The 24674-nt window shown below is 42.0% G+C and overlaps 1 protein-coding gene across 2 annotated transcripts in view; it reads right to left on the bottom strand.

Moving 5' to 3' along the window:
- ASTN2 (astrotactin 2) overlaps window positions 1-24674 on the bottom strand; it is a 2581355-nt gene that overhangs the window by 1532532 nt on the left and 1024149 nt on the right. For both annotated transcript variants that reach the window (XM_086921093.1, XM_086921094.1), the window contains exon 6: window positions 15556-15702. In XM_086921093.1, coding sequence (XP_086777219.1) covers window positions 15556-15702 — 147 coding nt within the window. The remainder of the gene's footprint in view (window positions 1-15555; window positions 15703-24674) is intronic.

Below are 24674 nucleotides of genomic sequence, written 5' to 3'. Positions count from 1 at the left end.
TCTTATGAATGTATAGTTGTTAATATGGATGTGGTATACCTAATAACCTCTACTAGAGTTTCTAGACGTGTTATCTACCCTTGAATTGTGCCTAGAAAATAAAAAGGTTTATTTTTTGTTAATATCAATTTCATGTTGGAATTTGCCTCACCATGCATGCGCTTAGATGTTTAGAAGCTGTAAACAGAGGGCCAGATTTACTAACATTTCACACAATGCAGTGTAGCACGGCACCTTGCTGTGCCGCAAAGCATGAAACGGAGAGAGCAGCAACGTGCTATATCTACTAAGACGTGGCACACTTCTGCTCTCTCGTAGCACGTCAGGTCGCCTAGCACCAACGCAGGCACCATTGCACTAAGTTGCAAGGGTGCCTGCAAAGGTGGTGCAACCATGAAGCAAAAAGTTAGTAAATCTGGTCCTAATGACCTAATTTATAGTGTCAGGATTTGGGATATCTACCGTAAACCAGTGAATGTCTAATTCTGCCGACACCCATGTTTCTCCTGCCCTATTTAGAGGAGGAGACCCCTTTGTTTCAGGCAATGGAGCCTTTACTCTATCAGAGACAACCTGCCCGCCCCCACTTACCACATGCCTATTCATGGCATAAGTTTCACCTGAATAGGAGGCCCTCACAGATCATTTTTGCAGAGAGTGCTCTAGCCATGTCAATAAGACCAATATTGGGAACACCTTTCCACTGTTTGTATGGGAAACTTAGGATACAGTGGATGGTTCCTGCTAGTCTAGTGCAGCCTGGTAGTCACTAATGGATGTCATCTCTATTGATTTTTTTTTTTTTTGCTGTTTCATGATGAGGGCAGATCTGTTGTCTGACATCAATCAATGGACTACAAAACATGCAGGGCCGCACTAGCCATAGAGGGCAACAGGCATTTGCCTGGGCGGCTGGAAGTGTGGGCGCTGGTTTTGGAGTGGTGGGGGCTGGTTTTGAATTGATGCTGCAATATCGTCTCCCAGTAACAAAAACAGCAGTGTTGGGGGGTGCAGCAGGTCTTCACGCTTGCCCCTGCACCCAGGGGGACGGGGGCTGTTCTGACAAAATTGACAGGGCTGCTTTGGATTCCCAGTCCAGCCCTGAAGGCATGATGTAGTGGGTTGCATCACAGCCCTGGCTTCCTTAGCAGTGTTTACATGGTGAAGGTTTAAGGCGGTATATTGATCCCCTTTATGTAAGAGGCTGCTTTGTCAACTCTGAAATGAGGCCACTCCATTACCTAACAGAAGTGTTTAAACATTGTTTCTATTGCAGCCCTTCGTCTATGTTAAACACCCTCTAAAGTGTTCAGCCTAAATAGATACTGTAGCTGATGTTTCACTAGTATGAGTTTCTTTGAAGGCGTATCTATGCAAATTGATTGTTATGCATACAAAAGGAAACTAGAGCAAAATGAATGCTGTTCCGAATTAAATAGCTATTTGAAACTCCTGGAGGGAAAATGTGCAAAGTCTCAGAAAAAAGGAACTTTTTTCTACACTGACTATGGCTTGCTTTAAACCTAATAATTTGGTTAATGTCAAACCTAATTGTACAGTGAAAAATTTAAAGCAAAGATATGGGGAAGGAGGTAAACGCACTGACAAACACTTCACTGATAAATTCAAAACAGAAAAAGAATTTATTGTATTTGCTTTATTCATAAATATTATTGGACAAACAATTACTCATGATAAAGATATAAAAATAAAGATATAAACAACATGTGTACAAACTACTGCAGTGGAAGACAGATTATTAGTACTGCCGCTCATGATTCATGAAGGATCTAACCTTACCACTTTTATCCAAGAAGATAAAAATGCAATTTCAGCAGCTGTCGCAACTAATCAAAAAGTTGTGATAATGATAAGCCTACTTAAAATTATGAAATGGCAATGCTGAACTGCTTTCCATCTAAATATTATATTACATTTCATACAGAACTGTTGCCACTCCTTGCAATGGTTCATAATGACATTTTACAGAAGTGTTGCAAATCAGCTACCATGGAATCTGACAAAAAGACCTAACCCTAAATTGTAGTTAAAGAGCCATATCCCTACTTAGGGCCTGATTATGACTACAGCGGTCCATTGTGCCACTGTAGTCGCGGTGGCAGTCCGTAGACCGCCAGCCTGGTGGTCCACCCGCCGTATTATTACTTTGGCGACTGGACTGCCACTGGATGGATGCTACTGCCAGGGATCTCTGATCCCACTGTGGTGGCACAGCGGTCAGAGGAAGAAATATGCTGGTGGTGCCACTGCAGAGCACCACCGAGCAGATCATTAGTTTGCTCACCGGCCTCCTTTTCATGGCGGTGAGTCCACCATGAAAAGGATGGGAGTGAGTAAACTGGCCCCCTGCAATTCCTGTACCAGGGGGTGCATGCAGGGAGGCACATGTTGTGACCCCCTATACATTTGGAACCCCAGTTCCTGCACGCTATGGAATGCACAACATTGTGCATTCTATATTGTGCAGGAACAGACTGTGGCGGTTTCCCGGGGGTGAATGTCTAAGCCAAACCTATGTGCCTTTAATATGCCCTGCCATAACACCGCTGAAGCACTGACAGCGCACTAGGATTAACCGCATGCGCGCTAGCGGGTTTTCCCGCTGTGCGCTGAAATTTCAAAAAAGAGCCTTACGTGACAAAGCCAGCTCGTCATGCGCGCAGCGCAGGTAACGCCCATGACGAGCTGGCTTTGTCACCAGCAAAAAAGGGGTTAAACTCGTAATCTGGCTGGTGGTCTGACTAAGGGTTTGGCGGTCTGACTAAGGGCGCTGGTGTGGCGGCTCACAAGTAGACCGCCAAACTCGTAATCAGACCCTAAATCTATCTTTTATGTTCTTAACTGCACTCTTTAATTAGAATTGGAAAATACTATTTGGAAAATTGTGTATTTCAGCTAGATGGATTTTATTAAAGGAAGTGTTGGTTATATATTCACGCACCAGTCCCATAAACTGTAATAAATCCAAAAGGAAAAAAGGTCTAAAGCAGATAAAGATGGTCCTTTTGATATAAACCAATTTAGGTTTTCTGAAGAATTCATATCTCTAGTTTCTACACTGTATGCAGAAACAAAGATCAGACATTAACTGATAGCACCATAACCTTAACTTTTAATTTGGGGACAGAGACCTGTCTGGGTCATCGGTTATCATAAATACTCTCTTTGACATCATTTTAGAGCCACTGCTAAGACATTTGACAAAACACTCTAATAAAGAAACAGTATCTCTCCTGAGACATCCAATCGCAAAATCCTAGCCTATGCTGATGGAGAATGTATTCTTCATTCAAACATTAGTACCTCAGTACCATCAGTTTAATAAGCATTGGTAATGCAAATAGGTTTGGCTTTAAAGGAATGTTGTATGGTAATGTGAAGCATTACACATAGATAGCATGGGAATGGACATGTAACGGCGTGAAATCAAAGAACTCTAGAATAATGTTGATGTAGTGTAAAAGTTCAGGTGACAGTAGCACTGTCAAGCATGACATAAAAATCAGTGTAGGTGATTTGCTGCCCTCCTCCCATCTATGCTGCTGTCAGAGAAAAATATCATAAATTATGCCGATATCTAAGGCATTTTAATAGCATTACAATGTCATATATGTGCCCCTGAAAGTTCAAGCTCAAGCAGCGGAATAAAAAAACAAAATGATCAAAGGTATGAGGAAGGCAAGCACTTTTTTGAGGGAGCACACACCATTTGCCCAATAAAAAATGTTCTACTGTCTCCCAACATGTGGGCGGAGCCTGAGCCCCTCTCCTGGTGATTCTCATATAATTATCTGGCGACAGCTATGCTGTAATGCCTGACCATAAAAATATTGGAACATACAGCCAGTGTTCAAGTTATTGACTCAATAAGTCTAAATCGGAGATGTCTGTATCTTGCCAGAAGGTTATGGGCAAAATTATACATATAGACATTAAACTGCCTCCTAACTATATAAATATCTGTGTATAACTGATCTGTCAGATCTTCCAAAGACTGGATCCTATCATTTATAGGACACTTTAAAATGTGTTGGGAGCAATTGTGATAGATAGGATAATGGTAATCTCACCGTATGAAGTAAAATAAGTGACTTTATTACATAGGTTCATATATCACTTTTGTTGTATATCACAGACAATTATGACAAAAAGGATTTCAAGCCACACAGGAGTTCCAATGGGTATATCAAAAAAACTCTACATTTTATGGATAAGCTAAGAAGCATTAGCGAAGCCAATAGGTCTTTCTTTTTTTTTTTAAAGTATTGCCAAAGCTAACAGGTATGGCTTCTAACCTAAATGTAAGCTAGACCTAACTTTTGCAGTGTTTGTTGTTATTGCATGATCAGTCCAACTAAGTACCGTTACGTAATCTGCACCTGCCAAACACAGAAGATATAAATAAATATAGAAACACAGAAAAAACCTTCAGGCAAATGTGACATTCACTTTCTCATGCCCTCGGAGGTTTGAAAAGCTGCAATTGCCCCTTTCCTCAAGCAGGCTGCAATACCTCACATTTAAATTGTCTGAAAACAAAGTAGTGGGTAATTCTGTGCCCCCCCTGCAGTTTAATGAGTTTATTGATTACTACAACAGCTTTGGGGATAGACATTGAGCCCAATGTTCCTAATCTTCAATGGCAGTGAGTGTGCTACTGGCATGTTTACCCTCGTGTTCACACTGGTCTCGTTGTTTTATTTGCAGGTTTCTTTCACTGATAAACTTACACAGACTTCACTGAAACCCTTTGCTCTCCACTGAGGTTCCTTTTCACTTCACTGAAATGTTTTGCTCTCCGCCGAGGTACCTATTTGCAACACTCTTCTCACTGGTGTGCATATGCCAGTGTCCTGGACATATTTGTTAGCATGAGCTGAAAGCCATTTTGTATTTCTGGCAGCCATTTTAGTTAACCATGTGCTGCCACATGCTCGCCATGTGCTCTGTCCCCCCTCAGTGTTGACTGCTCTTGTAATCTGCCTAGAAACAAACTATATTCAGCATCTTCCACCTTCGCACATGCTCAGTTGAGCTTGCAGCCGTCCTTGCAACTGTTCCTAGTATGTAAATGTCAGAATGTGTTTGCCAAAAACAGCCACTGTTAGCTCCTCCCACTTTGTTGAGCAAGCAGATCTTGTATGCCCATATTAGTCATTTTGCATGCCTACATGAGCCAGGACTGCCCCTTGATTTTATGCTGACTATGTAACCCTAAGCATATATAAGGCCCCAGTTTTCTGTACTCCTTAGACTGCCTCATTCAGTTGCTAAGGCTTCTGTGTGACGTAGTCTACCTCATCTGAGGTTAATAAATGTATTCTTTTTATATTACAGCTTCTGTGCCAATTTCTTCTTTGATGGTTTAAAAGGACCAAGTATCAGTGGGACCCCTGAGAAGGTTTGTTGTTTTCTTCAATTGGGCAATTTAAATTTATCAAAGCAGATGCCTCTCCATGTCCAGACGATAGTCCTCCTTAGAAAGGTCAGTCATCCACTCCCGGCTCCACTCTAGCCCGGGTCTGGTGCTGGTGTGACGTGTGTGCCTAGGCTGCAGTTTGTTCCAGTTGCCTTCAATTGTGCTATGCACAAGGAGACACTGAGTTGCGGCCACAGGACTCCAAGCCCGAAAGAATCCGAAAGGTACCGAAGAGATACGGGTTGCTGCCTGCCTCCCTATTGCAGCACCCATGGGATCATCAGAGATGCTGTTGCCCCCTATGATAGGTGCATGCTTGCGGGGGGCGGATTAAGGACATCTGTACAAGAGTGAGTAGGGAGGTTATCCCCTTTCTTGGAAAGTTACCTGGAACAGAGATTCGACGATGACAGAGGGTGTGGAAAGAGAAATCACTGTAAATATGACATGTCCCTGCACCATAGACTCCAGAAAAAGAAATATTACAATTAGAGAGAATTTAAAAGCAGACGCTGGAACATTAATTACTAAATGATCATGACCAGAGACTTGATAATTTAGTAATCAATGTCCCAGCAGATCCTGCTCTTCCCCTCCGAGCCGGGCCTGTGCAGCCATCCTGCGATGGTCCTGGCCAAGAAACAAGCATGAGATCAGGGAGCCTGCATTGATGAATTAGGACAGAGAGAAAAAAAACGATGGGAGAGCAGAGTTGCAGGTAGGAATGAGGAGCGCAGGGAGCAAGTGAGAATAGAAATAAGAAAAGTGAGTATGAGAGGGACAGGTAGCAAGGGAGGTTGTAGGGTTTTTAAATTTGCAGAATACTACTAAACTGTCATAGTCAGAATACTGACTATTACAATGTCTTGAAGGTATGTATTTATAGGAAAGTATAGATTTACTATTTTTAACTCATTATCTATTTATTTATATATGTAAATTGTGTTCTTCGGCATCAGTAGCTGATCAGATCTTAGATAATTTTACAAATCGCTTTTAAATCCCTAGCTAGCCTTATGCCTGAAAAACTGCATTGTTTAAGTGAGCCCCTGTCTGATATTTTAGATGTAAACATTCCAATTACTAAGCAGATGGAGAAAGTCAAGACTCAGAAACCGTGGTACACTCAGAGATTACGGATAATAAAATAGCAAACAAGGCAATTAGAGTGTAAATGGCGGAAAGACCATGAGCAGGCCCGTATAACTGAATACACTCTTTAACAAAATATTAGCAGAAGCAGATTAAAGCTGTAAATATGGCATATTAATCAAAGCGGATATTAAAAAGCCCCAATATGTTGCAGGGTTGTAAACGAATTGCAAAGCCCTATAAATTTCAATGGCACAATTAGATCATCTCCTGAATATTGCGTGAATTTGGCAGCATTTAAAAAAAAAGAATCTGTAAAATTAGATTTGACACCGAGAAAGAAAACATATCTCAACATACTTAAACACATGTTGAAGCAAACCTGTTGCTATGATCATTTTTAGCTTATTGCAAACCAGCAATTGCTTTCCATATTAAAAACGCTGCAGGCCGCAGATTTCATTGATGACACTGGTCCAGCAAGTTGAATGAAATGGCTGTGAATAGCTAGTCCAAATATATTTCTAATCGTTTTAAAAATTCTTTTCACTTAAAACTCCTATAGTCAAGACTAAAAAAACTCATTTAGATTCTGAAATATCCAGCAGATATCTTCTAATTTTATTGCATTTATTTCTTGGCAGAAATCTTGCAAACATTGAATACATCCAACTGCTAGAATCTGTGGAAGCTAACAGCATTTTGAGTACTTTACCAGCGAAATTTTAGGCAGCGAGGAACAAAGACCTTGTGCTTTCAGTTGTTGACAATCTCCATCTTATTGTAGACAAAGCAGAAGTAAGAACTTTAATATTATTGGACATGTAAAATAAAAATGGTTTATTGGTTGAGGGGGGTGAACCCCTACTCAAGCAGCAACCACAATCCTTGTCAAGGTGAGGCACAAGCAACCCCCAAATTAACTTGTGCTCAACCCTCAGACAGCTTTGCACAGAGCAGTCACTTTTAACTTAGAGGTAATGTGTGAAGTATTTACGCAGCAATGCAACCAGAAATAAAGTGAAAACACAACACACGAAAACATAGAGCTAAATGTAATAAATACATCAATACCAAAATGACAAAATTACAATCAGTAGAACTGGAGATATGCAACTTTAAATATATGAGTTAAAATAGGGCCACGTGCGGCTATCTGGTCATTCGAGACCGTGACAAAGTCACAAGTTTAAGCCGACTGCGATGGAGTGTGGGTCGGATACAGGGACCAGGTTAATCTCACTGAAAAGTTACTTTCTCAGTCCAGCGGAAACAGTGCTGCTCGCATTGGAGGGAGCCGTGAGAAGCTTTGCGGAAATTCATCGATATAACGCAAAGAGCAGGCCTGGTGTCGTAAACTGTTGTTGCCAAAGCACAAAGATCCTGTTGTCATGATCGCCCTAGTTGGAGCTTCGTGGAAGTGCTCCCTGCAAGCGTTCAACGCTTTTGCGTGAAGAGTTGGGTTGACGGAACTTCGTGTTGGCAGGCTACACGAGCGACTAGGCATTGGTGCCACTGGGCCTGTTCGGGGTGGAGAGAGCTCAAAACTAAATTTCAGCCTCTCTGTGGATGCATCAAGAGTCCAGGACCACAGAGGCACCACTTGGGGGTCAGAGGCTTGCTCCAGCTGGTTATGGGAGCTGGGTCAGGTGGTGTCAGCCAGTTAAGTCCCTCTAGCTCTGATTAGGAGGCCAGCAGAGTAGCCCTTGGAGTCACTCTAGGAGTCCTGGGTTCAGGTGCAGGTCAAATCCCTCAGACTCAGGCAGGGTGACAGCACAGCAGCAGGGCAGCAATTTAGTAAGGCTGCAGTCCAGCAAGGCAGCAGTCCAGAAAGGTAGCATTCCAGCAGAGTAGCAGTCCTTTCAGCAGCACAGAAGTCCTTCTTCCTGGCACAGTCTCCACATGTCGTGGAGTGTACTGAAGAATTGTTGTCTGAGGTCCAATATTTATACCTGGTTTCCCTTTGAAGTGCACAGGTTTCCTGCCTTCCCTGCCCTGGCCCCAGACTAACTACAGGGGGTATTGAGGCAGGGAACAGCCTATTCAGGTGTAGGTGGGGCTGTGCCTATCTCCGCACTCCCATCCTGCCTGTGAAGGCCCATGACAGCGCACCTAAGTGGCTGTCTATGAGGAATACACAAACTCTAAATGTCAACTACACCCAGTCATGTGACCCAGTGACAGGCTGCAGGTACTAAATGTCAAAGGCAGGAAAAAGCAACATTTCTAAAAGTAAAAAGAACAGATGATGGTCGGAATGGTGAACAAATCAAACATTCACCGCCAGTCACAGATCAGGGTTGAATCCATTGTTTTGTGCTCACCACACCTCCCAAGTTTGGATGCAGCCATATGCAAATCAGTCTCAACCCTGCTCCCCATGGGAACAGTCCAGCCCTAACTGCCAGGCCAGGTCCTCCCTGAACTGGGACCCGTTTCGGGGTATCACCCCCTCATCAGTCAGGATAGCTTGCATCCAGTGGCATAGTGAACACGGGTCCAATGTCTGGGCATACCCTTCTTGCTTAGGGCAATAAAAGCAAAAAGAAGAGATGATGGATGAAATGATGAGCAAATCAAACATTCACCCCCAGTCACTGATCTGGGGCCTAATCAATTGTTTTTTTGTTCAGCATGCCTCCCCAGTTTGGACCCAGCCATAAGCAAATCAGTCTCAAGAGTGCTCCCCATAAGAACAGTCCACCCGAACTGCCAAGCTAGGCCCTCCCTGGGCTGGAAAAAAACATTCTGGGAACAATTTCGGGGAATCACCCCTCATCAGTCAGGATAGTATGAATCCAGTGGCACAGTAGGCATGGGACCAACGTCTGGGCATACCCTTCCCACTTTTCCCACAATTGAGTATAAGCCAATTCTAGTTAAGGAGAGAGCACAATACTTTAGCACTGGTAAAGTTTGCATATTCCTAAAAGTCAACAAAAACAGGTTCAGAAAGGGCCAAGTCCAACACTAACTTTCCACAACCTTCAACATTATAGACCAAGCGATCATCGTGTCAAGGCTAGCTGACATTGGAATTACTGTCAAAGCTGTAGAATGACTGCCCTCATTTTTGTTAGATCGAAAATAAATCACTGCAATCCTCTTTATTGAGTGAGGGGAGGGATTTGCCTCTGTGGTGTACTTCAGGGTTCCATTTCACCACCACGTCTCTTTAATGTCTAAATGGTTTTCCTTACAAAGCTATTGAAAGATTCTGGAACCGCCTGTTACATGTATGGTGATGACACCCAATAGATTGTACGGCTATTGAACCCTAGCAATTCTTCAGATAGTATTTCTGCGAATGACCAAGATACTCCAGTCAACTCACTGTGGATTATTCACTGGTGAATGCCAGCAAACTATATGAAATTAAACCCTGATAAAACTACTCAAATGATTATTTCATTTCCTGTTCTATGGCGTGAAAGTATACCAAAAGGTCAGTCTGAAATTCATGTCTCATCATTAACAAAAAACTTCAGGACTCGGGTGAAGCATGGTGCTAAACTTGCTTCTGGCATCTTAATGTTGCAAAATTTAAATTACCATCCAACATTACAGTTCATCATGTAAAATAATAAATGCATGGATACAGTCAAGGCGTGATGGGAATGCCATTTATTTGTCTGCTCGATACCCATGTGCATCAATTTCAGCTGGTCCTAATGCAGCTGCTAAGGTTACCAGTAATACTGTGAAAAGATCACACACATCTCCAGGTCACTTTACTGGCTGCCTGTAAAAAAGTACGATTGTATTTAAGGCCATGATCAATATTCATAGGGAATATTTCAACGCACTTCATATATTGCAGTGAGTACATTGTGTTTTTCTGACCCTACACGAGCGCTGCATTAGTTCATGCTCATTCGTTTTGTCTTATTGTTCCCACATCATGTTTTAGTTAATTTTGTGACAAAGCCTTGTCTATCATGCAGGCAAAATCATGGAACTCACTTCCATTTGCTCTTCGGTCTAACTCAAATGTATCTCTGTTTAGAAAAAGCTATAAAACATATCTAATCAATTTTCTTTTCATTACAGATGTATCCATTATATAGGTTTTAAGTTCCAACATGCTTTGGTGAATGTGTGATGTACGAATAACCTTATTGACACACAAGTAGTTGGTCTCCTTTGTTACTTTTAAAGGTTTTACAAATGGAGTATTTGTCAGCTGCAAATATTGACAATCCCATGAAAATCTTTCAGGGAGTGTCTCCCTGGAGGCACTTTGGAGGAAGGTCATCGAAAGGTTCTCCTTTGGGCATATCAACCAACTACCTCTAAAAACTGATTATCGCAAATTATTACGATCAAACGGACTCACATAAAAACCAACCGAAAGGTTTTCTGTGGAAAACATTCATGAGTACAAAGAGGCTCATTTTGAGAATTTGGAATAGCAGAAATGTATCTAATGCGGATGAATGATCCTTGACTTGTGTTTCCTAGAATCACAAGAGAAACTTTTACAGAAAATGGAGTATATATACAAAATGGTTCTTGAACTATGTATCTGTGATTGGCTGCAAATGTTGCATTGCTTGTTTTGATTTGCTGTTGGCCAGCCAACCATCTCACTTTTCCCCATTTGAATTTCATTTTGTCCTTACCTATAACTATCTTCTTTCCATCCTCTTTCTTCAGAATCCGATGATGAACAAATGTAAAATGGTGAATATATACTATGCAATACCCTATGGGATTGTTTATCAATCTTCCATACTGTTGGATAGCTTTATACATTTTATTTAGTTTGATTTAAACCGCTCAAGGTAGTAGGCAAAACATTCATGCAACATAATAAGATTATAGCACGAAGTTACCATAAATATTTTATTAGGAACACAGAAAGTTATAATACCATCAGTAGCCACTAATATAGATGCAAAATATGATTACAAATTCTTTAAATTCTATAGTGTTCACTTATTGAAGTTGGTGTGAATATAAACTGCAGTCCAACATAAGTATTATGTATGCAGCTTCTTATTCAAGTTTCTCAACAAAAGAGGAATCTCGTTTTTTCATATATGGACAAACAAAAACAACAGAACAGCTGGCATACATACTTCAATGAACATACCTTCTCTATTTTTGGCAAATGATTGATGTGTTTTTTTTAGTCCTGCATATTATTACATTGCGATTTTTTCAAAACACTTTATTTATCAATTTGCACTTTTCATTAAACCCAGTTAAATTAAAAGGCAAAAAACAGAAGTGATACTTGCTGGAGCAAATGTAGTGGTATAACTGGCTGTAAAAGAGAGGAGAGTGTCTGGGAGGAGCCTAGGAATACAGCGGCAAGGACTGCCCGCTGCTTGTTTCCTTTCTTATAAGCACATGATGCTGTGGAGTCGCACTAAAGATAGTTGCAGTGTTTCTTATCTCGCCGCAGGCCTAGCTGTTTACATGAACATCAATGCTTTGATGTGGGCATCTCCCCAGGCGATTGTCATCTGCCTGACTATGTGTCATGTTTAGTTTCCCACAGTGATTGCTGCGGCAGGCAGCAAACAATGCCCTTGTCTTCGTGCTGCTTTTGATCTGCCCGTTGGGGATTTCCTCTGTGATCCTCACCACCTATCTATCCCACCTGGCTTCTTTTCCACGTGGTTTGCATCACTTTAAGTTAGCCTTTTGGTGGGTGATGAGAGTAAAGCAAGGAGGTGAGAGCAGTGGACTGACTCTTAAGGGCATCCATTTGGGATGAGCACGTGTAGTGGAACAAATCTATCTGTGCTTAGGAGCTCCAGCCTCGGAGTTCGTGGTTCCTCTTGGGTGCTCGGCTCACCATCCCAAATTTCCATGTGAGCTGGAGAAGGTCAGGAAAGGAGGGCTTCATCCAAAATGTCTTGTGAGTGGTGTAAGTGTTGGGAAAATATTGGCAGTGAGGAACTGGTTGTGTGGGATCTGGTGCTGTTCTTTTGAGTGGTTGCTCCTGTGTGGGCAGATGGAAGGAGGCCCATGAAGGCTGGCATTGTTGTGACAGGTGTTCTGTTTTGCTTGCTGTAGGGAAATCCTATGCTTTTTCAAGAGCCCAGTGTCCATTAAATGCCAGAATGGCTGAGGCAAAATATTTCACTATAAGTACCTTTACTGCCTGTCCATTTAAAATAGGTCAACTGTGTTTGTATCCTCTTGGAGTGCGCTGGTGTGGGTTGAAAGGTGGATGGGGCTGAACAGGCCAGAGACGTTGTCCCCCTAAGTTTTATATGCTCTATAAACAAATGGGAGGATTTACCAAGATGAGACCATGTACCCGACTTTGCTCCAGTCTTAGTACTATTTAGAGACATTGGTCTTTCTGAGACACATCGGCCTCAGAGGGATGGAAGACTCTTGACGATGAGGGAAGAGGGTTGTAGTACCTTGTGGTTAGTGCGACTTACAAACCTTTGTAGTAGAATGATTAATTTCTGCAGTATTGAGTATTGCAGGGATATCAACAACACTTTCTTCTCCTAAAAAATAAGCACTGAGCTGGACATTATATTAGTGTGTATTTTGTGTGACTGTTGAGTTCCGAACACTTGCCGCCCACACTCCCTCAATGGGAAGCCTGTGGCTGTCTCACCTTGTTTTCTTGAGAGGCAAATGCAGAAAGGGTTGAACTTGCTATGGTTTGCAGAGTCATATTAGGATGGACTGCAGGACACCAGTGGCAAACTACCTCAACCATCAGGGTTGGGGCCCAGTAGCACCTGTCTGCCCTGTGACCCCCCGAACAAGGTCTGACAAGGATGATGATAGTTTTTCCATTTTGCTCACCTTTCTTCTCCCACCCTCTTTTATGAATGGACGAATGAACACTGTCACCATCAGCCACCTCCACTGTAATTTGGTATATGTGAATGCAATTCTATTTAATTTTTTACTTCTGGGGTAAAAATTCATTTCTCTTTGCTATATTTGGATGGAATTGCGATTCCCATTTATCAAAGAAGTATGAAGTCCTGCTAATCATTTTGGGAAAGTTAGTGAAATTATGCTTCTATTTCGTGTATGAGGAAGTAATTCTCTTTTCCCTTGATATAGTCTTTTGACATAGTTCTGTTTATTCTTGGTTATGTAGGTGGTATTGCATTTTCCTCTGGGTGTAAACCTCTTTGTGTATATGAATGAAGTTCTATCCTCTGCTGGTGTTTGAGGGTGGAGTGTCCTTGTTGTACAAGGATGCTGTTCCCTCTGCCCTTAGTGCTCAGACGCTTTAAGGCATACGCAAAGTGGACAATTTCCCAGGGTCCCCACCTTCCAAGGACCCCCCTGGGAAAGTGAACATTCAGACCTCTGTTTATATTCTATTCTATTCTCTAGTTAAACTCTCTCCCTCGCTGGCTACCTCTACCTCTGGCTCTGTCTTTCTACACAATTTCATCTGAAGGATTTGGGTTTCTGTGCAAGATATATTTAATCTGTTTTTGCATGACCCTGTTAATGATTAACATATAATTTAGTATTGTGCTTGACTTAGGAGACAATGGGCTTGACTTAGGAGGAAATGGGTGATAACATTCAAATGGTTGATAACATTTTAATTTGTTCCCTACAGAGACCCCCAAAATATATCTTGCCCAAGGGCCATGAAAATACTTAAAATGACATTGGGTCTGATTTAGATAGTGGCGGATCTGGTCCAGCTGTCACTTTTTCGACGGCTTCACCGCCCACCTACTTGGTGGTCTACCAGCCCTATTTAGATGTTAGCGGGTTCATGGACGAAAGACTGCCCAAGTGCCTCCGACTCCACCAGGAATTTTCACCCCCGTCAATGGCCTTATAGGCAGAATCTGGTGGGAGTCCAGCCAAGATTACAACCAGGCCAACGACGATGTGCCTTTCTGTCAAGGAAACTGTGGCAGGGATACCTCCTACTTTGAGTTGGTGGAATCAAAGGAAATGTATACCTTTTTTCTGTTTCCCGCTTCCGTCTTGAACACCATTGTCCAGGTCCTCCCTTTGCTGCTACTACGTGACCACAACGCTAATCAACTTCTTTGTCGCCGTGGTCTAAGGTAAGTTTAGGTGTGCATTCAGTAGTGTTGGTGTGTGTTGTTTGTGTGCTGTGCAATATGTAAGAAAAGGAACATAACACATTACCTACATATATTTAGAAGCAAGAACAACATATATGTGCATTGACACATAAATCAGTAGTAACTACCAGTCTCCACTCCACCAAGGACTCACTCTGTCAGAAAACTACCGCTAGGACAACACTAGCACAACGGACACATCTAAATAGGCTCAGCACAAATCCGTCGACCTGACGGGGTACTGTTAGTCAGCAAAAGAGTTTGCTGCCTCGGCGACGGTGCAACGATTATGCGATGGGAAACAGTCTGTTGATGCGGATGGCGGTTCAGCCTGCACACATCTAAATACGGCAGGCAGGGTACCGTCATCCTGGCGGAGTACTTGGATACTCCACCAAGGAGGGAAGACAGGGGTCCTGCCAAAATCTAAATCAGGACCACTGCCTTGTCGATATATTCCTCCTAGTCTAAGCAGCTGTCGTTTTATTGTATTGTATTGTAGTTGCATTTATATAGTGCTTACTAACCCTGGTGAGGCATCGAAACACTTTTTCGGCAAGTAGCATGCCACTCGGGAAACCATTTAAAAGTTAGCGGTGAATTAGTAGAGTGAAATATGAAAGTAATTTGAGTGGTGGATATTAGTCAGTTATTTAGATTGAGAAGGCTAGAAGAGGGAAAAGGGTTTGCATTTATATAGCGCATGTTACCCCTGATGGGGTGTTGAAGCGCTTTTTTAGCGAGTAGCACGCTACTCCAGAACCCATAAGAGATTAGTGTTGAAAATTAGTATGGTAAAATATGAGAGTAATTTGAACTGGCTATGGTCGCTATTGTATATTCTCTTTGGCATATGTGGACTGTGAGGCAAGGCAAAAAGAAGGCATCTTTACAACTGATACAGCAGAGACCTCTTTTGCTATAAGCAATGACTTGATCTAGCACAACGCAACAAGAAAAAAAACATGCTCTTACCGTCAGCAATGAAGTGTTCTGGAACATGTAGCGTCACCTTCACTGTCAGCGGGCAGGGGAGCTGAGTGCTGCACACCACGGCCAGGATGCAGGAGCTTGCTGCAATCAGGGTAAGTGCTGTTTTATTCACAGGGCTTCGCAGGGTACCTGGAGACAGAACACAAAAGGGTTTATTTTGTAGAAAATGGCATGGGCATGAAGCATAAAAAAGCACTGAAGGGATGGTGCAAATTCGGAGTTAACAAGTATAATGATGCCTGTCCTTTCAGTGTTGCATGTCCACCCAGTGAGATAATGATGTGCCTTGGCTTTCAGGGACTTTGCCTGCAGTCTTCTTGTAATGATATAGGATAACAAAGAGTCTGTGGCTTTAACTATGTACCCGATGCTTGTATTTTCACTGATGTAACGCCCTGCACAGACTAGCGGATATATTATCTCTTAAGCTTAAGTAGTTTTCCCTGTCTGTGTCTCCATTGACATAACCTGCCTGTGCTTGTGAAGACATACCACCTGTCTTAGGCTATACAGCATTCTACTTGTCTTCAGTTATGTATCTAATGAATTTTCCTTTGGCAATCTACTGCACCGCCTGTGCCTTCATGACATAACCTTATGTCTATTGCTTCCATGATAACATTTCTACCTGAGCCTCAAATGTTATACACTTTCCTTCCCCGGCTCACACGATGTACGATGATATTTCCACTTGACAATGTCCCCAGCTACAAAGCATCTGTCCTCTGTCTTTAAAGTTATCATCTTGAGCCACTGTGTTGTGATTGCCCGTCTGTTTGTCAAATCCATGCTAGAATGTTCTGCTTTTGTACATTCAGAACACTGGCAGCCCGTGTGCTTGTCAAAGATGTACTTCTGCATGTTCCTGATACAAACTCAGGGCTTCATTTATGAAAAGTGATGCATTGCTGCATGAAAACATCGATGTGTCACTTTTCATTGCGCCCTCCTTGCGACATGCTGAATCCGTCATATTTACAGTATGACACATCATGTCGCAAGGAGTTACAGATACGTCAGTATTTCTGTCGTATCTGTAGGCGCAAAAATGACGCATTGCTGGAGTGTATCACGAAAGTGACGCAACTCCAACAATAAGTAATTTCACATGGGCAAGTCCCATTTCAAATGTGCCTGCGTCAGTCTTACGTCTGCTGTGAGGCAGGCGTAAGATATTGAAGCATTTGCATCCTAGAAGTGACGCAGTGAAATACGAGATTTACTTGCGGGGGAACGCCCACCCTGCATACATTATACCTGGTGCAGGTATAATGTGGCGCACAGGTTTACAAAGTGACGCATCTACATGGATGCGTCACTTTGTAAATATGACGCAACATGGCGCATTTTTTACCCTGATGGTGCATCACAAAAAGTGACGCACCAGCAGTGCAGAAGTGACGCAAGGGCTCATAAATAAGCCCCTTAGTCTGCATGTTTTGGACATTTTGGGTTTTACTCGTTGTGGCCATTAATGGCCATATAGCTGTTACCTGAAACTAGTTTCGTTCCTGACAGCAACATCACAAATCCTGTGTGTGATAATTCGACCTATTTTAGGTCTACTTTGGGTTGTTTTGCTTTTTGTTGGTAGACCCATTTTATGTTGAGCGTGGGCAGAGCATGTGCTGCTCTGCAATGCATGCTGTATTCAAGAATGGAATTGAAGCTCCACCCATATTTTTCATTGCATGCATCATTGTCCTTTGTAAATGTAGGCTTGTGATTTATGCTCTGTCCATCACCACCCCCTTTTCTGAATTGTGATTTATTAATAGGCTTATTGTTAGTCCCTCCTTAGTACCTCCTTGTTGTCTGTTGTTACCTCCCATGAGGCGTGACCCTTGAAAGCGTATCAATGTCATGGTACTTTATTTGCATGAAACATTTAGATTATGGGCCCTGTGCTGCTACTCATTCCACTTCCCACACTTCGACATAACCAACTATGTTCGTGCAGCGCCATGTCCAGCAATGCTGGCAGAAAGTGAGAGCAGATACAACAAACATTTTTAATGCAATAGGTCTCGGAATTTCAAAAGTTTGAGCTATTGGCATTGTAAATGACAATGCCTTTTATTTATGTGTTGGTTTTGAGAACAGATAAATAAAAGGTAGTGTCATTTACAATGCCAATAGCGTAAACTCTCACAAATGCGAGACCTATTGCATTGCAAATGCATGTTATATTTTGTGAAGGACAAAGGGGCTAATATGGTGTGTGAGTTTGTCTATGAATGACACCCTGGAAAAGAGTTGCTATGATAAAAGAACAGGAAATAGTTTCTAAGAGGAAGTGCATGACTACTTTGTGCTGTTAGTAAACTACCCCCCTCGCCCACATATATAGATCAGCCAGTAAAGTCCCAAAACTGCAATGTATACTATCACTGAACCAACCGTCCAATGTGCATGAGACACCCTGCTAACACTATGGAAAATGCCAGTTTCCACCTCCCAAGGAAATGTAAGAAGTAGAGGCTTTTTTGAATCTCAATCCTGAGTCAGAAAATAAATCCTGAATGTGCCCTGCCTGCATTCAACTAACCTGCGGGCTATAGGAATGTATCACTAGTGGCACGTATCATTCAAGACAGTGTTGCATTTTCCCCACAAGAAAAGCCATGGGTCTGATTCACAAGTTTTTTGCATATCAGATAAATTAAAATTAGGATCTCTGGACATTTATACATACAGATAAAATTATACAGTACAGTACAGTATAGTGGGAAATCAGCCTGCATGTGGAGTCTATGGAACTACTCTTAATTTACCAGTGCATACAGTGTGTGTATGCGTGTGGAGAGGAGGGTGTGGTAATACAAACTCACAAATGGTTTGAAGGCGGATCTCAACCCTGGAAAACCATCCAAACTATTCTGCAAACGGAAGAATTATATTTTCAGTCGCTGCAAAAGTGTTTTCACAGAGAAATGTATCCCTCTTGGAGAAAACAAATGTTTTTCTGGAAATACACAAGTCTACCGGAGAAAATCCTAAGGCTGGTCTTCCCAGGTAACAATCTGCAGGAAAAATATTTCGATTAGGAGGATTATGCTTCGAGATTTGCCTTGATTTCAATATCTACTCGTCAGGATTTGTGTTCATCCTTACACAGCAATATTTAGTCTGATATCTGAAGAATTGTACGTTTCTGACCACTGTCAAATCATCTGTCAATCAAATCCTGCACTTTTTGTTAATAAAAGGGATTTTTAATATATTTCATTCGCTAGCACAATATTATTGGTTCATGAGGCTTTCAAAGAAAACCTGCCAACTAAACCAACTTGTGCTGCATGACATGGACAGGGCAGAAAGGCACCGTTTCTACCAAGATATTACAAATTCCTGCCCTCTCCCTGTGCTGGTGCACGCAGTACTGCTTAGCGCCAACGCAGGCACCCTTGCCCTATGGGGCGAGGGTGTCTGTTTTATAGACACTGTTGTTTTTTTGTGCAGGAATTGACACCTTCTTGCACAACAACAATCCTTTAAGGCACTTTTCTCTTTCTGCATGTCCTGTAAAATGCAGCACCCAATAAAAGAGGAAATAAACAGGAGAAATAAACATATTTCTCCTTGTCACACCTCTGTTGGGATGGCGTAGCATTTGCAGGTTTACTAGTTTTAGTAAAGTAAGAATCCATGGGTGAATGTCAGGCCCAGACTGGCTGTACCGAGCGTCGTGCATTTCCCTAGGAGGCGTTAGGACTGGGGGCCTGTTTAGTAGTGGTGGGGCCGGTTTCGTTACTGGGCCAGTTTTGCAGTGGTGCTGCAATATCAACTCCCAGTAACAAAAGCATCAGGCACACATTTCCAGCCTCCAGGGGCCAGGCAGTTCTTCGTCAGGGGCTGGTCTGAGAATATTGCCAGGGCTGCTTTGGGTCCCCAGTCCAGCCCTGATGGATGTCTGGGAACCTCCACTCTCCACCCATGGAACGTCTTCCAAATGCAGAGTAACATAAGGCAGTGACTTGCACTGCCTTGCGTTACTCTAGATTTACTAAGCCATGCAGAGTCAAGCAAGGTCGCTTTGAGTGGGTTAGTAAATCTGACTTAAGGGCTAGAGTTGCCTTGAGTCACCTTGCATGATGCAATGGCAACACAAGCCCATAGTAATTCTGGCCCAAAGCCTCATAGGGAGAATCACAGATGGTGTGAAATGATTTCTGTAATTTCGTAACGAAAGACAACTCTCATGCCAAGGGGATGCTAGAATACGTGGATGGGGCCAAGAGGCAACAGTTTGGTTCCCCAACAGCCAATCAAAACCAGATGAAGTGGGTTTATCCGTACACTAGTATAAAGACCAATTGACCCTTCTAACTTCTAACACTGTATAACAGCCTGCAGATGGCCTTTGTCACCTTCCAACCTGAGTCACGGATTGATTAGCCTACCTTTGGTTTTAGGTTATCGTGAAAACATCCATAATGGAACCATATCACTTCCCAGCCTTTCTGCATTCTGCTAGAACCTTTATTAGGAATTAATACACTTGACCTTTTCTGTACTTTAATTTTTACCTAGCTAGGTTTTTTTTTACCACCACTAAACCACCGCTACTAATTTACCCTACCCCTACATTACTGAACTTCATTGAGTGATCACTACATCTCCTTACCAATACATTGACCTAGGTAAGTAAAACAATTTATTTTGAGGGATGGGTCATTATGTAACAGAAAATGCATTTAAAATGATTAAAGAAATGCGATGATGGGATAGAGAGGTTTATTAATGAAACTTACATTACATTAATTAATACAAAAGATATTAAAATAATAAAAGGGGAAGGGGCGAGTGGTTACCTCAAAGACATATTAAACATTCAGTCAAACTAAATTTTAACAACGTGTTTGTGACTAAGGCCTAGATGTATCAAGCCATTTGCGATTCGCAAAGGCCGGAATTCGCAGAATTCCGGCATTTGCGAATCGCAAACGGTCTTTTTGCATGTTTTGGCATGCATCAAAAAATCGCAAAATAAGGAATCGCAAATTTGCGATTCCTTATTTTGCTATAGCATTTAAGGAATCGTAATTTTGCGATTCCTTAAATGCTATGTATGTAGCATTTCCTAATTGCAAATTTTGTTTAAGAAATCGCAAATTACCACCAACTTGTAGTTGATGGTAAGTTGCGAATTCTTTTAAAAATGCACAATTTGGCATTTTTGAAGGCGGCATGTGACGCACATACATGCCCATAGGGCATGTATGTGCGCCATATGCACACACATGTTAATTTCAGGGGTGCAGCAGGGTGTCCTTGAGACACCCCTGCACCCTTGAAATTATTCTCATTTTGCGATTAGCAAATTGCGAATCGAAAATTGAGATGTATTTCACAATCATTCCTATGGGCCTCCTGGCCCATAGGAATGAATGGGAAATTATTCCTTATTCGCGAATTCGCAAATTGCGAATTGGCAAATAAGGAAGATTAAGAAATCGCAAAAAAATAGCGATTTTTTACATACATCCCATTTTACGATTTCTAAATAGCGATTCCTTAAAAATCGCTATTTAGAAATCGCAAAGGGGAATGTTGATACATCTACCCCTAAGGTTATTAATTACAATTTAATTAAATTATAATGGACACAAATATTATGAAACAAATAAATAAGGTGGGAATTAGAGATACGCTAACTATAAATAGATATAGACATTTAATATATATAGATAGATAAAGATTAGATTATTAAGATAATTTAATAAAACAATACATGCACTTAAAGTGTAAGGGGTAGCTTAGTCTAAAAATATTAATTCAATTATTGCATTGTTATATAATCAAAATATAATGTTATGTTAATAAATAAAATACATTTTAAATTAGTTGTATATACTTAAATGTTTGGAAAGTAAAGTAAATTAAATTAAAAGAATTACATATTAATTAATTAATTATATTATTTCCAGGTTAGGATCAGGGTAATTAAATTAAAAAATAAAACGCACAGAAGAGAAAAAGGCTATATTTACAAATAAAAAATAACAATTAAAAACGTTATAAAGATCTAGAGGCATTCAGAGGTGAGACCGTAGGTCACTTTGAACTACCCATCTGGGCACTAATAGTGGCGCAGGCCGAACTGGAGGACTTAACTCTCCCACTGGTTTATGGGAGGAGGGGGGGGGGCAAGAATTCAACAAGCAAAATAGGTTGTATATTACAATATAGCCAACATTTACAGCTCCCAATTACTATATCTCTTCCTCTACATTGGATATCACTACACCACTCAGTTATATTTTCCCTACATCAGATCTACACATAACTTACTGAGGCACCTTTGTAGAAGTCTTTAACATCGACAATACCGGCCTAGGTAATTGTACCAGAAATTAAGAAGTAGCCAGTGCTGTATGATCGAACTGAGATGCATTGGCAGAGGTCTGTAGTGTCCAGGTAAAGAAATAGCAGCTGGTGGTGCAGGTGAGGGCTGAAGTGTATAGGCGAAACTCTGTAATGTCTCACTACTCAGCTCTGTAATTCTCCCAGTAATGAAGTAGCAGTCAGCGGTGCAGGTGAGGACTGAATTGTATAGAGCGAAGTCTGTAATGTCTCCCTACTGAGCTCTGTAATGCTCGATGAAGTAGCAGCCAAAGGTGCAGGTGAGGGCTGAATTGTATAGGGAGAAGTGTGTAATGTCTCAGTACTGGGCGCTGTAATTCTCCCGGTAATGAAGTAGCAGTCAACGGTGCAGGTGAGGGCTGAATTGTATAGGGAGAAGTCTGTAATGTCTCAGTACTGAGTGCTGTAATGCTCGATGAAGTAGCAGCCAACGGTGCAGGTGAGGGCTGAATTGTATAGGGAGAAGTCTGTAATGTCTCAGTACTGAGCTCTGTAATCTTCCCAGTAATGAAGTAGCTGCCGGTGGTGCAGATCAGGACTGACGTTTATGGGCATAACTCGCTAATGTCTCAGTACTGAGCCCTGTGACTCTCCCAGTAATGAAGTAGCAGCAGTGGTCGAAGTGCATTAAAAACAAGTGTGAGAACTATGATGCTGTGCGCAAAGAGGGTGGGGTGAGTGAGCGTGGTAACGAAGTCAAAGGCGTGGCTAACAAAACAAAATATTCGGTAACTTTTTTCGGTCTTTCACCTTCAGCTAACTACATATTAAATGAGGCACATATTAAATAAAAATTAATGCAAGTTAACTGAAACAGTGGGAAATGCACTATCATACATTATGAAACCACTGTCAGTTAATGCACTGCAGAGATCTGGGTCTGTAACCAGCGAGCCACAGAACTGAATCGTGGTTGGTGCAGTGTGTAATAGTGACGTGTATGTTTAGTGCTACGAGGTCCCAGTCTGTGACAGAAAACACTGGGCATGTATGTCATTATTTTAAACTTTCATTAAGTGTAAGATTTGGCTGATACAAAATGAGCAAAAAGGTTTAAGATAAAGTGCTTCCAAAATATAGATTTTAATATTACCCACACTGAACACAGTGACAATTTTTGTAATTGTCCATTAAAAGCATGCACACTTCAAAGTTCAGTCATTAAATCTATTAGAGCCAATAACGACTTCTAAGAACCCTTTATATTTGCAAATTAACCAGATGAACACGTTTACATTTCTTTCAGGCAAGCAGGCACCCTGGCAAGAAGGCTTATTTAGCTGTCTGACCCTCCCTCAGTTTCATAGCACAGTAGACTCCCTGTCTTACACTCTTGGAATTAACCGTCCCAGGACGGTTAACTTTTCTCTAATAGGAGGGGAACTGTTTAACTTAGATTAGAAAAGTATGGGCACATCATGCCCCTCTGATCCCTCCCACTTCGACCACAGAGTAACAGCCGGCGGTGCCAGTCAGGGTTGACGTGTATGGGTAGAACTCGGTAAAGTCTCAGTACTGAGCTCTGAAATTCTCCTAGTAATGAAGTAGCAGCCGTTCCTGAAGGATTGAATTAAGATACATTGGCAGAGATCTAGGACTTCACAATAATAAATAGCAGCCGATGGAGCAAGTCAAAGCTGAGGTGCTTTGGCAGAGTTCTGTCGTGTCTGCTCACTCGCAATGCGGCGGGTCGGACATCTGCCGCTTTTGGCGGATATCCTGCATCCATCCAACTCTAAATAAGCCGCTTAGTATTAACGTAATAATTGCTCAAGTGAAAAAGTAGCATCTGATGCTGAGGATAGGGCTGAAATCCATCAGCAGAGCTACTTATGGCCTATTAATAAAATAGTAGACAGAGCTAAAAGTTAGGATTTAGGTGCATTGTTAGAGGGCGTTAATGCCATTATATTGAATTAACCACCTCCGGGTCCAGATCGAAAGGCGCTGCGTAATATCGCAGTACTGAAGCAGGGCCTGGCATGTCATGGCCTTACTGAGGTACACTGGGAGAGCTCTGTAATACAATAGTACTGAGGTCAGGAGTGGCGCCCTAATTCTGGACTGAGACATCCCGTTAAGGCAGCAGGGTCAAGCACCCTGACTGATGGTAAGGAAGTAGCAGTCATAGATGCGTGCCTCGATCGTGATATATTAGCAAAGCTCTGTGTCGAACTCCGCGATGTCCCAGCATGCGGGCAACAGTCGGTACAGCAGGTCAGGACTGAGGTACATTGGCAGAGTTGTGAAATGTCCCAGTAATGAATGAGGGAGAGCATACCTGGTGAAATTCTCTCTAGTGTAATTACTTGAAATGATGCGGAATTACATGAGAAGTGTAATCCAGCATTTAGAGCTATTTCCTTAGTTCAAAATGCACCCTTGCATCCAAAATGGGACCAAGTATGCATTCTGCATCGAGCAAATAACACTAAATGTAATTTTTAGAGGCACATGAGCTAGTGCACGTGTGCTAGCAATCGTGGTTTATATTTTTGGGAGGCGTGGGTTATGGAGCTTAAGCCTCTGGCTGATCTTGCACCGGCCGTGGTCTGCCGTACTCAGGGGTCCTGAGGCTCCACTCTCAAATGATACGCGGGCAGCATGACGTTTTATGGCAGCCCCTAACGCTTAGGGCATCAGCCCTGTACTTCCTGGGGTTGTATGCCAGTCAATGCTTTCAAATCAGCGCTGTACTTCCTGGGGTTGTATGCCAGGCATTGCTTTCAAATCAG

The sequence above is a fragment of the Lissotriton vulgaris genome, chromosome 5, assembly GCF_964263255.1.
Source record: "Lissotriton vulgaris chromosome 5, aLisVul1.2, whole genome shotgun sequence".
Taxonomy (NCBI): Eukaryota; Metazoa; Chordata; class Amphibia; order Caudata; family Salamandridae; genus Lissotriton; species Lissotriton vulgaris.
Note: the sequence above shows the minus strand (reverse complement) of the source record. Positions and strands in the feature narration are given on the sequence as shown.